A 26,050-nucleotide genomic window follows, 5' to 3' on the forward strand; every position below is an offset into this window, starting at 1 on the left:
AAGGGTGGCTGGAAATGCGGGAAAAGCCAGCAACAAGATGATGTCTGCCCTGAGGCTTTTAAGATGATCAGAATTTATATCAAAAAGGAAACTGTGAACATGAATGATAAGTATTATAGGAATTCAGTTAACAAGTCTTGTCAGAATGTGGTAATAAATTATATACAACTTAAAGAGATTAAGTTACTTTAAATTGTGTGTGGAAGCCTTAGAAAAATGGAATAATTAAAGTTTCTTGGGAAAATGATCTCCTTTTTCAAATGTTTAGTTTCAAATAGTGGCAGCACATACTAGGGTGTAGAGAGATGACTTTTAGAAAACTGAACATATGGTACTAGAGCAGTGTATTTTGGAGTCAGTTACAGGAAGGAAGTTATTTAAAACCAAGTGAAGAACAACAGTAACAAATGCATTTGAGAGAAAGAGCAGTGCAGTCCAGACTTAAACATTAAGGTGGCCACAATAGATGGGGAAGAAGGAGACATCAGCAATCCAGAAGACTTCACTGGGCTTTAAGTTAGCAGAGGGAGTTAAACAAGCCAAGGTAAAATGATTAAAACAGTGCATGGAGTGGTTAGCAATTCTCCCTATAGGAGAGAGAATTTCCTTTTGAGTCTCAGATGAGACTTCTGAGCTTAACTAGAGGAAAGTCATTGTTTTAGAAAACAGTTTCTAAGCAATAATTAGAATTAAAGTTTTGTTGCAGAGGGATAAGTAAGAAGTAGATGGAAAAGAAAGAGAAATATCTGAAATTAGGCTTCAGTCATGGAAGGTTTTTGTGAAACAATAATTTGGAAAGGAAAATGGAACTTCGTGAAAATGTAGGTTAAAAGAGACTTGTATATGTTCTAAGATGAAAGAACTAAGCTGATGTCCAACCCTCTAGAACATTTTAAATATAAATCAAATCTTTATTGTATTAATACTAACAGTAGGTCTAGTTTCACATAGAGCAAATATGTGGTTCTGTACACGGGCTTTAGGAGAGTAAGTCTATTGTACCTCATATCTAAGTATTATCCCATTTAGAGGAAAACCCTAAGTCCTTCTTTACAGTGGCTTAAAGGCCCCAACTGATCCACATCCCAGTTACAGCTCTCATCTATTTTCTGCTGCTCCAGGTCTCCTTGCTGTTTCTCAAACACGCCTGGGCTGCTCTCTGTATTATCACCTTTGCATTTGCTGTTCCCTTTCTCATGAATGTGTTTCCCTAAGATACCTGCATGATTACTCTCACCTCATTCAGGTCTCAACTCAAGTATTGTCGGTGAAGGCCTTCTCTGATTTTCCTATTCTAAACTGAGATACTTCTCTTTACTCACCCCACACCCTCATCCCCAACTCCATTCCTTCCTGTTTTATTTTTCTTCACAGCACTTAACTACATCTACCATGCATCTTTTACTTAGTAATTTTGTTTTCACCTTCCCCTATTAGAATTTAAACTCCGTGAGTGTAAGAATTTTTCTAGCACTAGAAAAATGCCTGGCACATAATAGGCCCTTACTAATTGTTGCATGAATGAATGATTATGAGTTTAATATTCTTTGTGGAAACTAATAAGGTTGATTTCCTATCAGAAACTGATCATTATTAATAAGCATATTTGATGGTATTTATAGAATTAGGCTTCATATATTCTCTACTCAGAAGTTGGCAAACTTTTTCTGTAAAGTGCCAGAGAGTAATTATTTTTGCTGGCTTTGTGGTCTCGTTACAGCTACTTGTCTCTGTTGTTGTAGTGGAAAATCAGCCATAGACAGTCTATAAATGAGTAAGCATGGCTGTGTTCCAGTAAGACTATTTATGGACACTGAGATTTGAATTTTATATAATTTTGAAATGTCAGAAAATATCCTTCTTTTGTTTTTGTTTTTTCTAATCATTTAAAAACGTAAAAACTATTCTTAGTTCACAGGCCAAACAAAAACAGGCAGTGGTCCAAATTAGACTTGCAAACTATAATTTGCCAATCTCTGCTTTTACTGATTTCTTAAATATATCTTAGGTTAAAACTTATTTTTCCATACTTGATAGGGAGCAACAATGTGAATTAAACTCTAGAAACAAATAATTCAGAAATATGTCTGTTTATCTTTAAAAACTTCCATTTTGCTTCATTTTTGTTTTCCTGGGAACCTTATATTTCCATTATATGTTTATGATGTTACCATTTAAATCACTTTGCATTCTCTTAACATATGCCACGTGATAGTGCTGGGGTGGTGTAATAGTTCAGGAGCAAAGCTGGGCAAAGCCCACCCACATTTAACAATTTGCCATTATTTAGAAGGTGCATAATTCCTGTATGGGAGAATCAAGAGTCATCTGATAATGCCCAGAGAACTGCACTGTGAATGAGAATTGTGTTGCAGTTTTTAACATCATTCATAACACATTTCTTGAATAAGCTGCAAATGCTTTTAATAATATATCTTAGAGTTAATTTTAGCTATGCTACATTGGCACTTTTTGCTCCTCCACTTCAAAAAACGAACACAAGAAACTTTTCTCAAATCAAGCTGTGATTTGGATGGGGCATTGTATTTTCCTCAGTAAGCATAAAGAAGAGAGAAAAAATGTTTTCACTTGCAAAACTTTTTTTTTGAGACGGAATCTCACTCTGTTGTCCAGGCTGGAGTGTAGTGGCACAATCTCATCAGCTCACTGCAACCTCTGCCTCCCGGGTTCAAGCAATTCTCATGCCTCAGCCTCCCGAGTGGCTGGGATTACAAGTGTGCACCACCACCCAGGCTAATTTTTGTATTTTTAGTAGAGCCAGGGTTTCACCATGTTGGCTGGGCTGTTCTCAAACTCCTGACCTCAGGTGATCCCCCCACCTTAGCCTCCCAAAGTGCTGGAATGACAGGTGTGAGCCACTGTGCCCAGCCCACTTGCAAAACTTTTTAATATTTATAAGGCTTTTTACGTACTTGATTTTGTTCAGTTCTTACAATAATCTCATGATGTAGGTGACCTTATTAACTGTTTACAGTGTGAGAAAATGGATAGTCAGTGAGGATAAATAACTTGTCCAAGGTCATAGCACCAGAACTCCAAACAAGACCCTCTGACCTTCTTAGATATAGACTCCTCACAGTCACCTGCATGCCATCTTTGGTTTTAGTGCTATGAACTTTCTTCACTGCCTGTTGGTCTCTAGCTTCACCTACTCATGAAGATGCCCAGAGCCTTAGCTTCTCCTGGCTCTGCCATGCATATCTTATGTAGCTTTGGGAGGGGTGAAGAGGCTCTGGCCAGTTACCTCACTACCACTGTAGCTATTCACCAGCCCTGTTTTCTCTAGCCATTTTAGCTACTATGCAATTCTTCTGGGCATGTTCTGTCTTAGTTCCCTGGTATCTGGCCTTCCTTCTTTTCTCAGTAACTATGACCTCTGCAGAGCATACCTTGCCAACCAATGGTTAATGAAAGGTCTTGGATATGACTGTCAAAGACAAAAGCACTCATGACCCCAATGTTTCAGGTCACAATGATTAGGAAAATCAGGACAACAAGGCTTGGGCACAGGAAGAGCTGGTTTTTGAGGGAGGGATTTAGAGTTTGGTTTAAATGTGTAATATTTGAGGTAATGGTGGAACAGCCTACTAGATTCAGTTTTCTAGTCCCTGAAAACTAAAACGAGGAATAAGTTGAATCACATATTTGGGGCACCAGCCAAATATATAGCAGCATTTATAGTTAGAATCAAAGTCTTTGTGTTTCTTAATTTAAGTGCTTCTCAGAGATTCCATTTAAACAACTTCATTATGAAAATGGAGACTTACCATGCCTTTTTGATACTGTTCAGAGAAAATTGTCATAAATAATACACACAGTTTTGAAATGGTTGTGCATCTTATGAATCAAGGGGTGGCATATAAAAAGGTTCCTCAGTGCCTCAATGTGGAAAATATCATAGAATGCTATTCTTCAATTGTTTCCTTCCTTCACTTTGGTGTTTATACGGTATCTTAGATATTTTATGTTATTTTAATTATATTTTATGCCTTTTTATTTGGTTAAAAATACCTACTACTTAAATATTAACAGATTTTTAAATATCCCTTTGAACCCTTCCCTATTCCTGTACCTCCTTTCCCTTTTTCTGTTGCAATGTCAACCACCCGAACATAACCCAGAAAACTAGGTATTGGCCAGTTGATGTTTCAGTGGAAGTAAAAGAAAGAAGAACTTACTATTTCTCTGTGCTTAATTGAGGAAAAGCACATAGTATCTTACATATTTTAAATTTGAAGGGGATAATAGGGTCAAGTTCATGCATTATCTTTTAGACATCTTAATCCTATCAAATGGCTTTGTCAAAATGAGAAAGTTAATGAATTTAAGCAGACAACTATGAACAATGCTCAAAAAAAGTGCTGTTACACCATCCCAGCCTGTGCACACATGAAAAAAAGCTGTGGTGCATTTTGCCTTTGAATAAGGGTCATGTTGACTGGTCATGGCAGTCCCTGCTAGACCATACACCTGGTATTCTATCACCTGCTCAGACTCAAAAGGGCATGGGAATATGTTGTTAAGTTAAGTTCTCTAAGGACTCCTTCTTCTAAAGGGAAGAAGTTTTATAGGTGGTACTTGTAGGTCTGTTGATTCACAATCTCATGCTTTCTTGATTGGACTGTATTGTATTACTGTAATTTTTTTGTACTTACAAGAAGTCAGGTGTTTTAATGGACTTTTCTCTTTTCCATATAGATGTCCAGAGGGCTTCTTGGGAGAATATTGTCAACATCGAGACCCCTGTGAGAAGAACCGCTGCCAGAATGGTGGGACTTGTGTGGCCCAGGCCATGCTGGGGAAAGCCACGTGCCGATGTGCCTCAGGGTTCACCGGAGAGGACTGCCAGTACTCGACATCTCACCCATGCTTTGTGTCTCGCCCATGCCTGAATGGCGGCACATGCCATATGCTCAGCCGAGATACCTATGAGTGCACCTGCCAAGTTGGGTTTACAGGTAACTAATGAGACCAAAGCCAGTGCTTTCCTGCCTTCAGCAGATACCTTTATTTAGCATCTTTTAGATCATGGTGTTTGGCTCTTAAGTGTCCCCCAGCTCTGGTGCACATTTAACATTATGGTAAGGAACTGGGATGTTCCAGACAACTATCCCTAACTTCCTTTTAAGAGTTTCAAGGGGCAGAGAAAGAGAAAGAAAAAGGACCAAATACTTTGACAGCTTAAAGTATATATGTCAGGGCCAGGTGCGGTAGCACACACCTGCAATCCCAGCACTTTGGCAGGCCAAGGCAGGAGGATCACTTGAGGCTAGAGGTTTGAGACCAGCCTGGGAAACATAGCAAGACCCCATCTCTACAAAGAAAAAACAAGAATAAAAATAAAACAAAATTAGCCACTTATGGTGGTATGCACCTGTAGTCCTAACTACTTGGGAGGCTGAAGTGGGAGAATTGCTTGAGCCCAGGAGTTTGAGGCTGCAGTGAGCTATGATTGCACCACTGCACTCCAATCTGGGTGACAGAGTGAGACTCTGTCTCAAAAAAAAAAAAAAAAAAAAAAAATGTATACCAGGATGGGGAATCAGAATTTACTTCACTAAAAGAAATAACTACACTGTCACCAGAGGAAAAGTTACTAATGTTATTGACTATTTGCTTTTAGAAATCTCCCTCCCTAGACATTCAGGGCACTGTTCCTTTTGCTTCTTCATTGCTTTGTTCTTATCCATTAAATGTTTGTGCTCCCTGGAGCACTGTTTTGTGCCCTCTTTTGAGCCACATCACAGCTCTCCCTAGGGAATTTCACTGTCTTTATTCACCTCCACTGCCACTGTCTTCATCAGTTGCTGATGAATCTCACCATCATTCCCTTAGCTCCACCCAACCCTGACATTCAGGCTCATGTGTCTAGCTATCCTTTGCATGTTCTCCTTGGAGATATTCTCCAGGTACTTTCAGCTCTCCATGTTGATAGAAATACGTAGCAACAATGTACATCCCAAATATCCATGCTAGAAACTCCCTGTCGCTTGTTCTTACCTCACTTCAACTCAGTCACCCAAGCCAACCTCTGAATTACCTCTCACCTATCTATTCCTCCCATTTCCTCTGCTACCCTGTAGTTGAGGGCCATGTTATCTCTCACCTGGAGTTCTGAAGTAGTTTCTGAATACGTTTTCTTGCCTTTTTTCTCTCCCCATCTCATTCACCCATGATATTACTACATCTTTAATTATAAATGCAAATGTTCCAACAATCTCTCCTGCTTACAATGTCTAATGTTTTTTCATCATCCACAGAATAAACTGCAAACTCTTTTACATGGCTTCCATAGCTCTTTACAGCCTAGACTTTACATCTTTTTGTAACCTGACCTCCCCACAAGCATCTAGGCCTAGTCACACCAAATTCTCCTTATTTCCAGAAAATGTTGTACTTATTATTGCTTCCATACAGTTACACACCCTTTTGCCTGGAATGCCCTTTCTACAACTGGTGATTGTCCAATGTTATTTAAAACTGTGTCTTAGTGACCCTTTCATGATTCCTTTAGGCAAATGGTCTCTAAGTTATACTATTTTTATGCATCACATTTTGTTGTAATTTTTTTTGCGCATCTCTCACCTGAATAGATTGTGGGTTTTTCTAGGTGGATTTTTAACCTTATTCAAAAGTGTTTATTAAATTAGATGAGAAAAGGAGAAGCATTCTTCATTTTTTCTCCTGCTTTAAGCACTAAACCAAGAGTTCTATAAATGCAATAAGCAAAAAGTGAAAAATGTACTTAGAAAACTATACTGGATTAGTTAGTGTAGCATACTGTTATATTAATTTTTCATTGTATTGGGGTTCTCTAGAGGGGTGGAGCTAATGGAATGTATATGTATGTATATATATTCCAACCCAAAGTGTCTTGGTGGCAATCTTAATATATATATTTTATATATATATTATATATATTCTATATATATTTACATATTTATATATATATATATAAAGGGGAGTTTATTAAGTATTAACTCACATGATCACAAGGTCCCACAATAGGCTGTCTGCAAGCTGAGGAGCAAGGAGAGCCAGTCTGAGTTCCAAAACCGAAGAACTTGGAGTTCGATATTTGAGGGTGGGGAACATCCAGCACGGGAAAAAGATGTAGACTGGGAGGCTAGGCGAGTCTCACTTTTTCACGTTTTTCTGCCTGCTTTATATTTGCTGACAGATGATCAGCTGGTGCCCATCCAGATTAAGGGTGGGTCTGCCTTTCCCAGCCCACTGACTCAAATGTTAATCTCCTTTAGCAACACTCTCTCAGACACACCCAAGATCAATACTTTGTATCCTTCAATTCAATCAAGTTGACAGACTCAGTTTTAACCACCACAAGTCTACCCCTTGTCAACTTGAACCCATACACCTCTCCTGAGATCATACATGATCTTCAAATAAAGACAATAATTAGGTCATAATTACACCTAATGTAGTACAACTATTCTTCGTGTAGTACAACTATTCTTCGTACATCCGGAAACGTACCAATCCCCAACTGAAATACTCTTTACATAAAGTTAACAATACTTAAATGCTTACATGAAGTCAGTAAATCTTATGTCACATGATAAAGGAGAAAGGAAATAAAATGAAGATACTTTCTTAGTACAAGTGTGTACTAGCACAGATATGTTTTAATATAAGAAGGAGGAAATACTGAGGACAATTACAGTCCTTGTTTCTGCAGCTGGTCACATGGTAGTAACTGGTATTGATGACTGCCTTCTTCTGCCCGTTTCGTATTCCTTTTGCCTTCAGCAAGCACCTCAGCAGGTTGTGGTTTTTTTTTTCCCCTGGTGGAGAGTCCCAAACCTTCGTTCCTGAGGGATCTGGACCATTTGTAGTCCTGCCTGGATTGGGCTGTTGTAATTTCCCATTGACCTTAATCAGAGGGCATGATAATACTAAGAGACACCCTAATGGATCTCCTGTATTCCATGAATACTCTTTCTTACCTCCATTGTGGAGTAGTAGACTGATTTCATCTTAATAGCTTGGGTCTTGATAGCCTTGATAGCCCAGCCAACACTGTAACGCCCTTCTTAACCTGTTTACTTAAAGGTCGGAGGAACCCAAAGTGTCCTGGCGGCAATCTTAACTACCAGTTTAATGGAATTGTTGTTTTGTCTCCCTGGTGGCAGCGTTCTTCCCTCTGGAACTAAGACCTCTAGGCCCGCAGAACTTAATGTTGCGGGAACAGGAAGCAAACATTTTGCTAGTGGATCACTAAGGGTGATGGTGAGTGGTGCCACTTCCATTTCCACCCCTTGATTCCTGGATCTCTGAATCCTGACTATGGGAGAAACAGTACCATATATTGGACGCTGATTCAGAGCATACACAGCCTTCTTGAGAACTTTGCCCCAACCGTGCAAAGTATTCTCACCTTGTTGGCACTGTAATTGTGACTGCAAAAGGCCATTCTACCGTTCTGCCTCAGGATGTTGGGGAACATGGTAAGACCAGTGAATTCCATGAGCATGAGCCCACTGCTGTACTTCTTTAGCCATAAAGTGAGTGCCTTGGTCAGAGGCAATGCTGTGTGGAATACCATGACGGTGGATAAGGCATTCCATGAGTCCGGGGATGGTAGTCTTGGCAGAAGTATTGCATCAGGATAGGCCAACCCATATCCAGAGTAAGTGTCTATTCCAGTAAGGACAGACATCTGCCCTTTTCATGATGGAAGAGGTCCAATGTAATCAACCTGCCACCAGGTAGCTGGCTGATGACCCCGAGGAATAGTGCTGTATCAAAGGTGCAGTGTTGGTTTCTGCTGCTGGCAAATTGGGCACTCTGCAGTGGCAGTAGCCAGGTCAGCCTTGCACCGGCCCATCTTATTTTCTTCACTGGGAAGGTGGAGCATGAGCACAAATGTTAGGACCTGAAAGGTGGTGAACTATGCCTGGGCAGGTCAAAGCCAGAGGAAACTCTGGTGGAGGTCCGTAGCAGTCCTGATGTGCAAATCAGTCATCCAACCTGGGTGTAGGGACAAAAGATCTACCATCTAGAAGCTGGTTCCCTCCAAAGTTTCCCTCAGGATAGCTGGCACTCTGGCAAAAAAACCCACTCTCGGTACCAATTTACTGTATTAGTCCACTTTCATGCTGCTGATAAAGATATACCTGAGACTGGGAAGAAAAGAGGTTTAATTGGACTTTCAATTCCACATGGCTGGGGAGGCCTCAGAATTATGGTGGGAGGCAGAAGGCACTTCTTTCATGGTGGTGGCAAGAGAAAATTAGGAAGAAGCAAAAGTGGAACCCCTGATAAACCCATCAGATCTTATGAGACTTATTCACTATCATGAGAATAGCACAAGAAAGACTGGCCCCCATGATTCAGTTACCTCCTCCTGGGTCCCTCCCACAACACGTGGGAATTCTGGGAGATACAATTCAAGTTAAGATTTGGGTGGGGACACAGCCAAACCGTATCATTCATCAAAATGTGTTGGTGGGGTAGAGGGTAGTTAGGATGATCCATTATCTCTATCATGACGATGATAGCATTGATGATGTAAGTCGTTGAAAATATTTGATGGTTATAAGAATAATTTCTTCCTGATAGTCAGTTTTGAGTTGTTTTGCTATTATGAAGCAAAGTGGGGGCACACATACCTATTTAAAATATTTTAATTTTGACTAGTGGAAATGACACTAATGCCTTCTTCATAATTAAAATGCCACTCTGAAATAGTCCCCAGATTAAAACTTCTTCCTTTGCTGTTAAAAAGGATCTCTTCTTGGTGTGTTCTGCAAGATTCTGATCTTTTTTTTTTTTTTTGAGACAGAGTCTCGCTCTGTCACCCAGGCTGGAATGCAGTGGCACCATGTGTGCTCACTGCGAGCTCCACCTCTCGGGTTCACGCCATTCTCCTGCCTCAACCTCCTGAGTAGCTGGGACTACAGGTGCCCGCCACCACGCCCGGCTAATTTTTGTATTTTTAGTAGAGACGGGGTTTCACCGTATTAGCCAGGATGGTCTCGATCTCCTGACCTCGTGATCCACCTCAGCCTCCCAAAGTGCTGGGATTACAGGTGTGAGCCACCTCACCCGGCCAATTCTGATCATCTTTTATACATTTACTACTTTTGTCTATCACTTTAGGAATCATCACAGATCAAGGTCATCCTTTTGGTCTTTGTGATAGCTCTATAGCTCAGTGAGACCTTACTAGCTCATCTCCACCCAGAGATGAAGAAGCAGAGGCAGCAAGTTAGTGCTTATACATAATATATATGGAAACCAAATTCAGGGTTCTGTTCCCTTCCCTTCCTGTTCCCCTTCCCCTTCCCTTTCCACTTCCCCTTCCCTTTCCCTTTCCCTTCCCTTCCCTTCCCTGTCTCACTCTGTTGCTCAGTACAGTGGCATAGTCTCTGCTCACTGCAACCTCCATCTCTTAGGTTCAAGTGATTCTAGTGCCTCAGCCTCCTAAGTAGCTGGGATTACAGGCATGTGACGTGAAGCCTGGCTAATTTTTGTATTTTTAGAAGAGGTGGTGTTTCACCATGTTGGCCAGCCTGGTCTCAAACTCCTAACTGCAAGTGATCTGCCCACCTCAGCCTCCCAAAGTGCTGGGATTACAGGCGTCAGCCACCACTTCTGGCCCAGGGATCTTTCTGTTTCAGTTGTGGGCATCACTCTGAAAATCACACTTGCCAGAAGTGAGCATTTATATCTCTTCTCCACTGTAAGTGTCTCTTAGTGGCATGAGTGGAAAGACAGGAAGAATTGCAGTTCCTTCATTTTCTGTCTTAGCTCCCTGAGATATATATGCTGTGCCTAAATTTGTGTTACACTTTTCTCCTTTGATTTGACATTCCTTGATAGGCAGAGAACACTTTTCTGTGCTCATATGTCACATGTCACATCTTTTTCCCTTATGGAAAAACTCTTGTGTCTCCCATTTACCTTTCTGTGGGGTCAGAGATTTAGATACTTTCCCAGACAATCAATTGGAGTATTAACAAATTCAAGGAGTTCTCATCTCTGTAGTTTAAATAATAAAAGACTTAGACTAATGAAAACAAAAAGCCAGCCATATACATATCAAATTTTCTAGTTCTGTGAGCATATTTTTTTCTCTTTCTCTTTCTACCTCAAATAATCTGCTTTGCTTCCCCTGGCATCGTGATTTAGTTTTCAACCCGTCAAAGTCTTCCTGCTACTGCTGCTGGTACTTGCCTACTTGAGAAAGTCCACAGAATACTTTCTAGACCTCTGTCCTCCTGATGGCTATTTCATTTGCTATATAGGGACCCAGAGGTCCTTCATCATTTTCAAACACATCAAGTGATATTTATAGCAAGGCCACAATTAATAAAATGTTTCCCAGAATATATGTGTATGTTACATTTAGAGGAAACAGAAATAGTATTCACTTGTTTCTATCACCAGAGGTCTACTTAGTAACTATATTTTGTGGAAAATATCGATATATTTTATCCATTCAACAGACATGATTTGAGAGCATACCATGGAGACCCAACCCTGCCAGTGTGGCAGGTGGTATAATAGAAGGAAACAGCAAACTCGGTGTATCTGTGTTTGCGCATGTGTGTATGTGTGTGGGGAGCACTAAGGATGACTTTACAGAGGTTGGAACTTTAGAGCAGAGTTGCCAAGATAAGTAAGAGTTCACTAGGAAAACAGAAGGGAAGTTGATATTTCTTTTTCTTTTTTTTTTTTTTTTTTTTGTGACAGAATCTCTCTGTGTTGCCCAGGCTGGAGTGCAGTGGTATAATCTCAGCTCACTGCAACCTCCGCCTCCCTGGTTCAAGTGATTCTTCTGCCTCAGCCTTCCGAGTAGCTGGGATTACAGGTGCGCGCCACCATGCCCAGCTAATTTTTGTATTTTTAGTAGAGGCAGGGTTTCACCATATTGGCCAGGCTGGTCTTGAACTCCTTACCTCATGATCTGTCTGCTTCGGCCTCCCAAAGTGCTAGGATTACAGGTATGAGCCATGGCACCTGACCCAGAAGTTGATATTCAAACAGAGGAGCAGCATATGCAAAGACAGTGAGCTCTGAGAGAGTAGATGGATCCAGACTCCTATTGCTGATAGTATCCTGCAGGGTTGGGCTTCAATGTGACTAACCTACAGTTGCCTCCAGGTGCTACACCCACTGAGTCCTTGTGTCTCTGCTGAGAGTTACTGGAGAGGGCTCTGTGTCAGATGACCTTGAGGAGGCTCTGATTTAGCCTTTTGTAAAATGCAAAGAGTTGATGTCTTCTCCATGCAAGAGCTCCCTGATGTCAATGCGGTATTGAGGATGGGACCATCTCCTATTTCTGTGGCCAGCACTGAGTTTTGTTATCCTTCCTTTAGGTAAGGAGTGCCAATGGACTGATGCCTGCCTGTCTCATCCCTGTGCAAATGGAAGTACCTGTACCACTGTGGCCAATCAGTTCTCCTGCAAATGCCTCACAGGCTTCACAGGGCAAAAGTGTGAGACTGATGTCAATGAGTGTGACATTCCAGGACACTGCCAGCATGGTGGCACCTGCCTCAACCTGCCTGGTTCCTATCAGTGCCAGTGCCCTCAGGGCTTCACAGGCCAGCACTGTGACAGCTTGTATGTGCCCTGTGCACCCTCGCCTTGTGTCAACGGAGGCACCTGTCGGCAGACTGGTGACTTCACTTTTGAGTGCAACTGTCTTCCAGGTAAGGAGCTCCCTAGTGTCCCAGGATTAGGGGACAAACCCCTAGCACAGGAGGTAGTGGGTGTGGCTCAATTGCTTTTTTTTAGGAAGCTTCCTAAAGCAAGGAAAAAGGGAAGTGAGAATTTTGTGTAGGGTGGGTTGCTAGTGAGGGAGGAGTTTTATGGGCCCACTGTGGTCCATAAACTGAGCAGGGGGTAATTTAGCATGTCAGGGTTTATGATGATGAGTGGCTAGAAAATTGTTTATTGTCCCTTTTGTAGAAACAGTGAGAAATAAGAGGAACAGAGCTCTGGGAAAGAGACAGGCAAGTCTGGAATGAAAAAGAACACGATGAGAATTAGACACTGGAAAATATGTATGTGTGGTTAATAAAGTGCTTTAAACTGAATTGACATTAACAGTAGGTGATCAACTTTCGTATGTGCTTTTGCTTTTGATGGAGTAATTCTTTGTTATCCACCTAAAAGCACCCAGCTGCCCTTGATTTTCTCTGGGCTACTGGCCTTCACAACCCGCTCCCATGTACCCTCTCTGACCTTGGTGTAACCCTCCCCTAACTTAAAGCTAGAGAATTCTGAAACTGAGGAGGGAGTCCTCTGTTAATCAGTGAGCACTTTTTGATGAGCTGATAGATGATATATGAGAGACTATATATGGCACAATACTTTGATACACTCTTCACTGATAAAAGTGTTCTAGAGTACGCACACAACCCAAAGATAGAAACAAAAAGAGGAGCAGTGTCGGGGAGCTTGAGGCCTGGTGTTCCATGGAGAGGGAGAAAGGAACAATCCTGGCCAATTCATTCAGCTCCTTATAAAAACCATGAGGAGGCTGAAAACCAAGAATTTTGATTGGGAACAGAATACAAGCAGCTGGAGCAGATGAATTACTAAGCAACAAAGATCCTGTTTTTATACAAATATCCTTAGTACAAAAACAAAAGAAGGAAAACTGTAGGGGGGAATAATGTGCTAAGTAAGCAGAATTGCCTCAAAAAGAAGTTGTTCTAGTTACTCTTTCAGAGTGGGAATCTTAGATTCTGGTATTGTGGATATGGTTCACATATAATGGGATTGTGTGTTTTATTTTGGAGGGATTAAAGGTCATAGATTGGTCCTCAGTATAAAATCAACTGGTAATTTATTCATTTCATTTGGTAAAAATGTATTGACTGCCTGCTATGTTCTAGGCACCGTGCTATGTTTTTGGAATACAGCTATACAAAGCATTGCCACATAATTGAAATGAAAACTTTCTATTATTTAAGTCACAAGAACAAGCATTTAATTGTATTACTTTTAGTTTCTCTTTTAATAAATAATAGATAATGCTATCATTCTAGATACTAAATAAGTGTTTTCTTAACATAATATTACTATCCACTTTATCTTGTAGAAAAGAAATAACTAAAATACATCTGTCTTCACTCCTGTATTTGTTTGCATTTTAAGGGTTAAAGACAGAAACAGAAATGTAAACAACTTTATTTTGAAAATATTTCAATATTGCAAATATTGTCTGAGGCTGATACTCTAGTAATCTAATTGGCTAGTAATTGATGTTAGTGTGATTTATTGTTGAAGGCTTAATGTGTTTTTCAGTTTCAAGAAAATTGCTTTTAATAATTGCCTAGAACAAGAGGTTGATTTGGCAGCAAGATGTTGACGGGAAGTTAGAGAAGTCAATAAAGGAAGTTTTTAGCTGAGAGAGAGTGATTATTCACTCCCATAGCCTCTGCATTGTTATCCATTAGCCATGATAAGAACCTTAGGGAATTCTGAGAGTGTGTCCAGGAAAGGATCTGTCAAACTAGAATAGTATCTCCTCCTTGAGAAAGGAAATAACCAAGGATTCCGCACTGAGAGGCTGCCAGGGCTAGTGAAATAGAGTAAGGAAATCTTGGCTGTCTATTATTCTATTCTCTGCTTGTAGTTTAACGCAAGACACTTAATTTACTCACTGATGGGGTGTGTGTGTGTGGGGGGGAGATTAGTATGAGGGGTGGGAATGGGGAGATTTGATGAAGAGAAAACTTAACATTTTTTTGGTGGCTCAGGAACTGTGCCAGGTACTTCCATGCTTATTAGCTCAATTACACAAAAATCTTGGGAGCAGGTATTATGTTTCAAGTCTTCCCACATAAAGTAACTGAAGTTTGGAGATGTTAAGTGATTCACCCAAAGTTGTACAGCTAATATGTGGTTAGGCTGGGTCCTGAAACCCAGGCAGTTTATTTTCAAAGCCTTTGCTTTGTGCATCTTACTGTGCCACACTGCACTGCACATCTGCTTCCTAAAAGCACTTTGTAGGTGTGTAAAACTTTTCGTTAAATGCTTTAAGCTGTTTGGGTTAAAAATACATGTTCATGTTGTGAGAAAACCAAGACACTCCTAATTATAATCAAATAGTACTTGTTACATGTCAACGTGTGTGTGTGTGTGTGTGTGTGTGTGTGTGTGTATGGCATTGTGCAGATGTTTAAAAGTAGTTACATAGACTAGTTCTTGCTTTTCAGGGTCCCATAATCTAAAACAGATGACTTCAACTTTGGATAAATGTATAGAAGGAAATTTAAAGAGAATTCAAAACAATAGATGATGCAGTGACACTGTGAATAAATGTTATTTATACAGTTTGTAAGATTTCATGCTCATTGTTCATGTGTCCCAGGTGGAGTTCAGAAAGTATTCACTTTATTTCCACAAAGAGAAATGGTGCCTAGAGATGGTTTTCTTTTAAAAAGTCCCTTTCATAATGCAGTGCCCTTCCTTCCATTGCCCTTCATTCAGTTGCTTTCCATGCTTGTCAGGAAACTAAAATGTTACTTAGAGTAATAGTCACTATCTCAATGTAAATAGCACCCTTATTTAATGAGAATTATTATTTCAGTTCTAAAAATGGGGAAACAAAGTCAGCAGAAGGCAAAGTAGCTTGTTAAAGTATCATGCAACTCTCAAATGGTTGCTTCCACTGCATTTCACGTCTTGGCACTTCTAATTGAGGGTTACTCTAACCACCCTATTTAAAATTGTAACTGTCCCCACCCCCTTAATTACTAACCCTGGTCTACTTTTTGTTTTCTTTTTCTGTAGCTCTTATCTTCTTACTATATAATTTATACCATATAATTTACTTCATTATGTCTATTGTTTATTGTCTGTCTTTTCCAAATTCTACTGCCTCTTACCCTCTCCAGAATGAAAACTAGGATCTTTGTTTTTGTTTACTGTTGTATTCCAAACACCTACAAACAGTGCCCAGTATATACTAGGCCCGCAAATATATATTGGCTGACTGACTGTATGGTTTAGTATCATGTCATAGTATTGAGACTGTAACTTTGGTCTTCTCATTTTCTTCTTTGTATTGTGCATCCTAGACTTAGTTTGGCCTCTCCTTTTGTCCTTGTATACTCAAATAATACTGGATAAGAATTTTGGAGTCTTTTTCAACTCTGAGTCAGTGAATGCCACATAACTTAGTGACTGTATTTAAATGGTTAAGTTACAATTCTTTTCCTGCAAAGGATATTGTAGTCACTGTGAGTATTTTAATATTATTGTAGGACTCAAGAGGGAATTAAAACTACAAAAATGACTCATCCTGTATGACACAGAAAGAAATGTTTCTTCACAGAGGGAGGAGAAAAATATGTCCAAGAGAGAACTAATAATCAAATCAATGAACCATGTCTCATCTTTTTGGATAAGTAACTGTTAATAATCCAGACACTTCTTGAACTTTCATTATGTAAAGTCTTCAGTAGAAGCTAAAGGAGGGGCACCAACCACAGTAATTTTAAGAACAAAATGGAGCATGAAAATAAATGATTAAATCATTTACTCCCACTATTTTTGGGTTAGGGCCAATAATGAGGAGAGAAAGAGGTAGACTAGTTTTGTGTTTGTGGCAATTTTAATAAAGTAGCACAAGTAATCAGAAAACAGTAGGCTGTTTTGAATTTACTGGCTGTCCCTTATGAGTTCACAGTTGGATTGGACTGTCCTCAATGTACTTTCTTTTTTTCTTTCTTTCCCACATTTCTTTATTCCTCTGATTTTGTTTAAACTTCATAAAGAGTTCTCTGATCTTTCCTTTCCAAACAATGAAGGTTTATCCTTTGTAAACCACCTCTATACTCCACAGGCTGATGATATGTGATATCCCTATATCATTAAAGTAAAGCCTAAGCACATTCTGTGGCTTTTGTGTCTACTCTGTTGTTGCTGAGCTTAAGAACTATTAGAAATAATTCCCTCTTGCATTTTCACACATGGGGAATGTGACGTTCTCTTGGGTATTACGCTAATCATATTTTGGCAGGTTTCTCTGGAGCAGATGCAGAAATGATCATACCACTTTCCAGGGTGTATTATTTTAGCTCCTTTGACTTGGGCCCTAAGTCCGTTTTACCTGATGTTCCTGAAAGGTGTTCCTGATGTCCGTCACTGTTCTCTCATGCTGGATGTTCTTGCCTATGCTGCCTCCTCAGCTTTCTATCACCCTCTTCCCCTTTTTTATATAGAACTTATTCTTAGTGATTTGTCAAAGACGCGCTATTTCACTGAAATGTCTTCTATATTCCCTACCCTCCAAGTGGATTGGAGACCTTCTAAGGTCTTTTGACATCTGCATATCTCTAGCACAGCACTTATCACGGTGATTATTTATCTGTTCATCTTTCCAAGTAGGCACTCTCATTTTAACTCCCTGCCCTAGTCCCCAGCGTCCCCAGCATAGTGCCTGTCATAAAATGGTGCATCAATGAATACTTGAAAAATGAATGAATTGAACGTGGTAAACAGAGATGAGAATTCCTATATTCTACAATTTTTTAAAATGTACCGAAATTATTGTCTTTGAATCCTCCGATTTATTTCTTTGACTTCTTTGGTGACAACGTTAGAAAAAAGTGGAGGTCAATAGGAAGATATGAAGGGAAGTAGGTGGGAACAGCGAGCCTGTGCAGGTGATGGGGTGGGAGATGCGTGGCACAGGCACAGGGGTCAGTGAGTTAATCTGGGCTCATTCAGAGAATGGAAAGTGTATGCCAAGAAAACTGGTTGGATAGGGACAGGTCAGGGATTCCCTCTTGCGTTCTCACACATGGGGGCGTGTGTCATTCTGTTTTCTTTCTTTCTTTTTTTTTTTTCTTTTGAGACAGAGCCTTGCTCTGTCACCCAGGCTGGAGTGCAGTGGCACAATCTCAGCTCACTGCAACCTCCACCTCCCGGGTTCAAGCTATTCTCATGTCTCAGCCTCCCAAGTAGCTGGGACTACAGGTGCCTGCCACCACACCTGGCTAATTTTTGTATTTTTAGTAGAGATGGGGTTTCACCATGTTAGTCAGGTTGGCCTTGAGCTCCTGATCTCAGGTGATCCACCCGCCTTGGCCTCTCAAAGTGCTGGGATTCCAGGCATGAGGCACCATGCCCAGCTGCATATGTCATTTTCTTGGGTGTTACACTGATTGTATATTTGCAGGTTTGCTTTTGTGACAGACTTCTTCTGGGGGAAAAAAAAAGTATCCTTTTATCTTTTTACCTTTGTCCAGTTCCAGGTATCCCTGTTTTTTTTCTTCACTCTTTCTTCCTTGTTCATGGGAGCTTTTCTTGAGGACTTTGAGCCCAGCTTTGGAGAATCCTGGTTGTGTCATCTCATCTCCTTTCTGCTCACTTTTTCTTCTTCTCTACCTAGCCTTTCTACCCTCACACCTCCCAGGGTCTGAAAATGAAAAGATAAGGGTGTTTCCCTGAAAGTTGCTGTTGTGTGTGGGGATGACATGTTCGAAAGACTCTTTTCTGGTCCCTGCCCTCATTGCCATCATTAATCAGTTAAGTGGCCCATGGTTTTGTAACAGCACAGTCTTAAAATGCTTCTCCCAAGTTTAATTTCTCTCCATTTGACCTTTTAAGGATGTGAATTGGCTTTAAACGGTAGACTCCCTTTAGTATGGCCCTGTGAGCCTCTCGGTGAATCTGCTACACCCATTCCACCCACGGGTCTGGAAACTTGTCTGTTTACCTTTCCCTAAAAACTTAAGATATATTTTTAAGAAGTGCCTTGTAACTTTTCATATAGTCTTTCCCCTACTTTGGGTAGACTGTTTCCTACAAGAATTTGGTAGATCTTTCCAAAGAGAATTCCGTATCTCTATTTTTAAAGCATAAATCCTGTCTTAACTTTGGAGGAGAACTGATTTGGCTTGGGTTTTCTCAGACATGGGAACTTTTGACCTAAGTTTGTATTTTACATTGTCAAAAGGGAACTCTGGGATCCCAGAAAACGTATAGACTGCAATTCGGTAAAGTTTCTGGTTCAGTACTTATTCCTACTTACTAGCTATTTAATCTTGGGCAAGTCAGCCATCTGGCTCTCAACTTCCTCATCTGTAACATAAAAGGATTAGAGTAGACAATCTCTAAGGGATGCTGTAATACTACTGACAAATAATAATATTAGCTAATATGTGTAAGGCAGTGTGTTTAGTGTTTTTTCCCTTAATACAATAGCTTTGAGATTTATATACCATATAATAGATTTGAGTTTATATACCATACAATTTACTTTTTTAAAAAGTATACAATTCAGTACTTTTAGTAGATTTGTAGATAGGAGTAACCATCACCACAATCAATTATAGAATATTTTTATACATCAAAAGAAACCCTTTACCCATTATCAATTACTCTCCATTCCTCCTAACTCCCTCCCAGCCCTAGGCAACTACTGGTCTACTTTCTGTCTCTATTTGCCTCTTCTGGACATTTCATACAAATGGAAACAGGCAGTATGTAGTAATTTGTCACAGTTTCTTTCACTTAGCATGAGGTTTTCAAAGTTCATTGATGTGGTAGCATATATCAGTACTCCATTCCTTTTCATGGCTGAATAATATTTTATCATATAGATTTACCACATTTTATCATTTTATTTATCCGTCATCAGTTGATTGACATTTGAGTTGCTTCTACTTTTTGAGTATTATCAATAATTCTGTTATGAACATTTTTGTATAATTTTTTGGTGGACACATATATTCATATTTCTTGGGTATATACCTAGGAGCAGAATTGCTGCGTCAGATGGTAATGCTGTTTAACCTTTTCAGGAACTGTCAGACTATTCTGAAGTGGGTACGTTATTTTACATTCCAAGCAGCAGTATATGAGAATTCCAGTTTCTCCACATCCTCATCAACACTTGTTATTGTCTGTCTTTTTTATTATATTCATCCATAATGTGAAGTGTGTATCTCATTGTGGTCTTGATTTACATTTCACTGATGGTTGATGATTTTCAACATCTTTTCATATACTTATTAGTCATCATGTATCTTCTTTGGAGAATGTCTGTTCAGATCTTTTACCTACTTTATAATTGGTTTATCTTTTTAATATTGAACTGTAATAGTTTTTAAAAATATATCCTAAATGCAAGTCTCTTATCAGATAATATGATTTGCAGAATTTTCTGTCATTCTGTATGTGGTCTTTTCACTTTCTTGATAATATCCTTTTCAGCCCAAATGTTTTTAACTTCATGAAATACAATTTATTTTTTCTTTTGTTGCTTGTGCTCTCTGTCATATTTGTGAAAAGTTTGCTTGTCCCACATTACGAAGATTTACTATTTGTAAGTGATTTATAATTTTGCCACCTACCTTTAGGTCTCTGATCCATTTTGAGTTAATTTTTACGTGCGAGGAGGGAGTCTAACTTCATTCTCTTGCATGTGGGATATTTAGTTGTCCCAGGACCATTTGTTGAATTAAGTGCTGTTTTTATCTAATTCATTTAATCTTTACAAAACCATTTAAGGTAGGTCCTGTTAATTCCCCAAGAAAGTTTAAGTATCTTGCTCATGTTCACCCAGCTATTGCATGGCAATGCTGAGAGTTGAGCCTAGACAGTTTGGCCCCAGAAGCCATGCTTTTAGCCATGAAATAGCTGTCTTACCTACCTCCCCTCTTACCTACCTACCTACCTATTGACAGGGAAGAAGTACCTCAACAATAGTCAATCAGTTGTAAAAAGAAAACACTTTATTTCTTTTCTGTTGTGGTTCTGCTGAAATGCTTCTGCTTTCTTAATTTGTCTGTGGTTGGTGAATTCAGTTAGTTGTAACATTGGCTAGTATAAAGTTAGAGTCACAGTTTCTATTCCTTATAGTTTAGCTACAAGGGCTTTACTACCTCCCTGACACCCTAGTCAACTGTATTTAGTGTTGCTCATCAGAGAGATCGAGTTAGGGAGAGGATGATCATTGACATTTTAGTACACCACCAGACCTGTCAAGTTTAGCAGTTGTAGGCCAGGGCCCCATTTTTCCCAACAATCTAAAACTATGTCTTTAAATTTTCCAAAGAATGTCTTCATCAAGAGCCTCAGACTAGGGGCTGGTCCTATGTTCACTCAAGGACATATTTTCACAGGTATTATTGGGCAGCAACTCTGAACCTAGTTCTTATTCAAGGACCTAGTAGATCCCATAGATTCTGTAGGGGTGGGCTTCAATGGCTCATCATTTTCTGGCTCATTAGTCTATTTGTAAGACTTATATTTCTGTATGAGTAATATGAAATATGAGTAATATACATTTTTGAAATTTGAGTATATCTTCATAGTCTCTTTCAGGCTTCCTTAGTGATTCATCTGCTTGAATGGACTGAGTACCAAATACTTAGAGAAATATAATTTCCTTCAATAAAGCCTTCAATGATTTCTGTCTTCCCTGGAGTGATTTTTGAGTAATGTTTTTGGTCACTCAGTTTATACTTATTTATATGACTGCCATTGTATTAAGAGAAATCAGCCATGTTCCAATGTAGCAGAGCAGATGTAGAATGTCACAATAACTTATGGTGAGGAATAAAGCAAAGTGTGATTGATGTGTGTCCCACTCACCAGGCTGTAAATGCCACAAAAGCAAGGACTCACTGCTGTATCACCAGTGCCTAATGTAAGGCCCAGTAAGTATTTTGAGTGAGAGAGCAGAACCTTAAGGGATATTTTGAGGAAGCCAAATATGTAATCATACTATATTTCAAATAGGAGAATATTTATAATAGAAGCTGGTAGTCTTCTATTTAATTAGCTCAGGAGTTTGGTAGCAAGGAAAGAGAAAGGAAGAGGCCCAACATATAAACTACAAAGGACCACACTGTGGGCAGTTAGAGTGAAGTGTGGTGTACTAGTTTCATTTTTCATAAAAGAAAAAGTCAAGGGGAAGGAAGCAATGCTATAAGTTTAGAGAAGAGGCTGATGAATTTGAAGTGCTGGTAAGCTTAATTAGTAATAATGCCACCCAATTTTCAGATACCTTTTAACATTTGTATAGCACTTAATTCATGATGTGGCACTTATAATTAGAAAGACAGGATAGGCAAGTGGAATTAGCCTCATTTTTTACAGGTGAGGAAGCTGATGTGGTGCTTTAGCTTACCATGTACGAATAGCTTGCAGGTGGTGAGATTGGGACTGACCCATGTCTTCATACTTTAAGTTCAGTGTTTTTCCTATATCCTCCTCCACTCCCTTCCCCACCTGGCTTGGAGGCCTCCTAGCAATCATTCAAAGAAAAAAAATAAAAGGAACTTAAAGTTAATTAGGTAATATTTTATCTGTTCTTCCCATTAGTCTGGCATGGAGCTGTGGAAAATCTAATACCCTGTTTTTTCAGAACCCTTGAATATCTCTGTCCCAAGTAGACATTTATCATCCCTGGGATTTTATTTCTTGAAAACATTTTGAAATACTTGTGAGGTAACTATGAAGGCATGCCATTGGCACAATGAATCACTTTCACTGTCTAGCTATGCTTGAGGCCAGAGAAGACAGAGAATTGGGGATTTTTCATATGGTGAGTCCTGGGTGAGCAGCTGTTGAACTGAAGTCATGAAGTGGGTCTATTCTAATAACCATGTTCTGTGGGAACAGAGCAGGTCATTTCTTCTGTATGAGATTTCACCATTTTGTTTTGTTCTTTATTTACCAGGTTTTGAAGGGAGCACCTGTGAGAGGAATATTGATGACTGCCCTAACCACAGGTGTCAGAATGGAGGGGTTTGTGTGGATGGGGTCAACACTTACAACTGCCGCTGCCCCCCGCAATGGACAGGTATGTACAGTGTGGAGAATCCGCCAGAATGGGGTATGGATTGGTGACCAGAGGCAGACTGTTTTTTTAAAATATCAGTAACAAAAATCTTAGGCCTGCTCTGGAACCAGTATGTGAACTGAGCAGGATCTCCATGCTAGATCTTTGCTTATTGTACTAACCTCATACATTCTCCTATGTTCACTCAAAGACATATTTTCACAGGTATTATCAGCAACTCTGAACTCAGCACCATGCTAGATGCTGTGGCAGATAGGAGAGAAGAGCATTACTGCTACACTCTAAGCTTATTATCTGGGAAAAGCAGGACATTACCTGGAACGTAGTTGATGCTTAATAAATATTAAAGAGGAAAAATTTCCTGAAATGCTAAAATAAATTGTACAGGCTACAAGAGTTCAGAGCTTATTTGTTCATGGACAGAGATCTGTTCCATCTTAATGTCATGTCCTATAACTAGGCAAAGTGTTGGGCAGGTACTCTTAATGACATTATTTTTATGATATGCATCCTACATTTGTTTTTTTCTTCTATTCCTTTTTGCACACAGGACAAAAATAGATTTTTCTGCCTCTAACATTAGAAGGGTAGTCTTGCTTAATTTTACAGCATCTTGGAAGTTTCTCATGTAGTCTTAGGAAGGTTGAGTGATTTATGCAGACATTTGGTTCTAATTTCTCTTTATATTTGTTTATCTACTGAAAGTAGAGACAATTAAGAACTGATTAAGGGACTAAGAGCTGGGCCTTTTTGAGAGAAATTAATTTAATGTGGAAACCCAAGAGGAAGTTAGTATTATAAGAAAAAATTACAGCACCAGTAGTGGGGCTATCTCCTACAAAGAATCTTAATGTTGAAGTGCAGTCGTTACTACCTGGTATTCTTTAGTGTCTCTGAATTACTTTTCTTTATCTATAGCATCTAATTATTTAGAGTACTCTTTAAAGCTATAGACTATGAATAGAAAAAGATGGAAAGCATTTAAAAACTCAATCACATGACTTCATAGGGAGGCCAAACATTTCTACTTTTAATCCCCAAACTGTCCCTTTTAATACTTTCCCACCAGGTTTTCCTAGAATTGGGAGTTCCCCTAGAATTTCTTCATGGTGTCTTCATCCTAGAACTACACTTTTAGCCCTCTGTACTTTTTGTCACATTCTCTCTTCTAGTTTTTGCCGTTTTTCTGTGGTAGACTTTTCAGAGGCCATTTTTTCAACTTAAAAAAATTACTGTAAAGTTATTTACATGACATATAGTAACTGGAAATTTTTTTTTTCTCTTCTTAATGATCCTTACAGTATTGGACAGGATGAGACACTTGTTAAGAACTTGACCACATTCTGATCTCTTCCTTGCTGTGTGAGAGTAACTGTGTAGTACTGAGGCTTCTGATGCCAGTGAAGATTAAACAGCATTGTAACATTGTTGCTGGTTTTTATTTGATACCACACTTGGTTTCTTGCTTTGATATTAATTAGGAAGGCCTGCTCTTGGGGAAAACTTTCCCAGTGAAATGATATTTTATTCAAATTTCTTATCCCAGGACATTTAATAAATGCCTCTTTTTGATAGAAGTCTTTATAAGATGTTTCTTTTTTATATTTTCCAAAAAGGGTAGTGGAGATCATGAATAAGTTTAATGTGGCAATTTTATTTCTTTTGATTTGCTGTCTGTCATTTAGAGTGACCTTCAGTTTTTTTGTTATTCATCACAGGTTTTCTTCTTCACTCATACCAATTCTTTGATTCCCAATGAGAAGCCTTGTTTTTGCCCTGCCCATCATCAACAGGATAAAGTCTAAGATCCTTCTCCTGTTATATGAAGCCTTTCATGGCCTCAGCCCTGTCTGCTTCCCCAGTCTCCTCATGCATCGAGCGGCATGCCCTAGCAGTTCTCTGCTCCCAGTTTTCCTGTACATACTGCGTAGTACTTCACATCCTGTGTCTTCATTGACACCATTCCTTTTCTCTAGGGCTTCCTTCTCCACTCCTCCCCCATTTTTCTCATCATTTTTGGCATGCTTGACTCAGATCAAGTGGTTACCTCCTTCAGGAAGGCTTCTGTGATCTCTCTCCAGGCTGAGCTGAATGTTCTACTCTGGACTCCCTTAGTACCCCCTGTGATAACAGTTACCACGTTTGTATTGATATTATTATATGCTTGATGTGAGGGATGTACCGAGTTATGGGGGCGGTTGGACTATTGATGACAGCAGTTACTAGCACTCCTTACAGACCTTTGTTCTCAGTAGCATGTAGCTGAGCTATTTACCATCCCAGCCCCTATCCCATTGTAAAGAGAAAAGCAGAAGGAAAATTTTGTGTCATAGGGCTTATATTTCTACTGATATTAGATGTATACATTCAGATTAGTATTTTCTGTGTTACACGAATTAAGTGAATGGAGCAGGGATCTAGTAGGAGTTAACTAATGTTTGTTAGCATCCAAATACTGTGCTGATTACAATGTTTTATCTTGTACAATCTTTGCAGTAACTGTATTAGAGACAGAGTTTAAATATCCTTTTTTCAGATAATGATGCATATTCAAAAGGGTTAAATAATTTGCCCAAGACCTGTAGTGGTTAGGTTAGGGTTTGAATCTAGGCTTATTGAACTCCAAATCTGTGCTCAAATCTGTGGTCTTTTTTCTATGTGAAATTGATTTTATGAGTTATCTTGTTTTATTTGAAGAACTTTTGGGTTTTCTTAATAGACTGAAAATTTCATTTACAATTTCATTATCCTAAGATTTGGTGATTTACTCCTTGTGTTTTCCCTTTTAGAGAACCTAGCTGGTTACTTTGAGGTTAGAAGTTAACGTTATGTAAATGCTTTAGATTCAGTCTGATGCTTTTTCACTACACCTAAGAGACTACTACAACTTTGTTCAGAATTCCTTTTACAACTTCCAGCTGTAGACTTGAAGCATTAACTATTTGGTCTGGCTTTTGACAAAATGGAAAAGGAGGGGTTGGAGTAGTGGGTTGAGGAAATGAAGGAAATGAAGTTGCCAGCTATCTGAAAAAGAATGGGTAGGACTCTAGGGCTGAGAAAAGATAGGCATTAATTTTAAATAAATGGAGATTTCGAAATTTGCCATTCTTTTAATGAGAAGAACCTGATAGTTACAGCTTTGTTTTGTAAGTACATATACATAAAAGGCTTGGTCTTTTGTAGCAAGTTCTACACTTCAAGATGAGTAGAATTTTTTCCAGCTCTATTCAT

The 26,050-nt window shown here is 39.3% G+C and overlaps 2 protein-coding genes across 3 annotated transcripts in view; both read left to right on the top strand.

The window, feature by feature from the left end:
• The window catches only part of LOC102127036 (NBPF family member NBPF4), a 635,890-nt gene that overhangs the window by 454,365 nt on the left and 155,475 nt on the right, over window positions 1–26,050 (top strand).
• Window positions 1–26,050, top strand: part of NOTCH2 (notch receptor 2) — a 190,372-nt gene that overhangs the window by 91,885 nt on the left and 72,437 nt on the right. For both annotated transcript variants that reach the window (XM_005542140.4, XM_005542139.5), the window contains exons 3-5: window positions 4,720–4,979; window positions 12,363–12,698; window positions 22,697–22,819. In XM_005542140.4, the coding sequence (XP_005542197.2) occupies window positions 4,720–4,979; window positions 12,363–12,698; window positions 22,697–22,819 (719 nt within the window). The remainder of the gene's footprint in view (window positions 1–4,719; window positions 4,980–12,362; window positions 12,699–22,696; window positions 22,820–26,050) is intronic.

The sequence above is a fragment of the Macaca fascicularis genome, chromosome 1, assembly GCF_037993035.2.
Source record: "Macaca fascicularis isolate 582-1 chromosome 1, T2T-MFA8v1.1".
Lineage (NCBI taxonomy): Eukaryota > Metazoa > Chordata > Mammalia > Primates > Cercopithecidae > Macaca > Macaca fascicularis.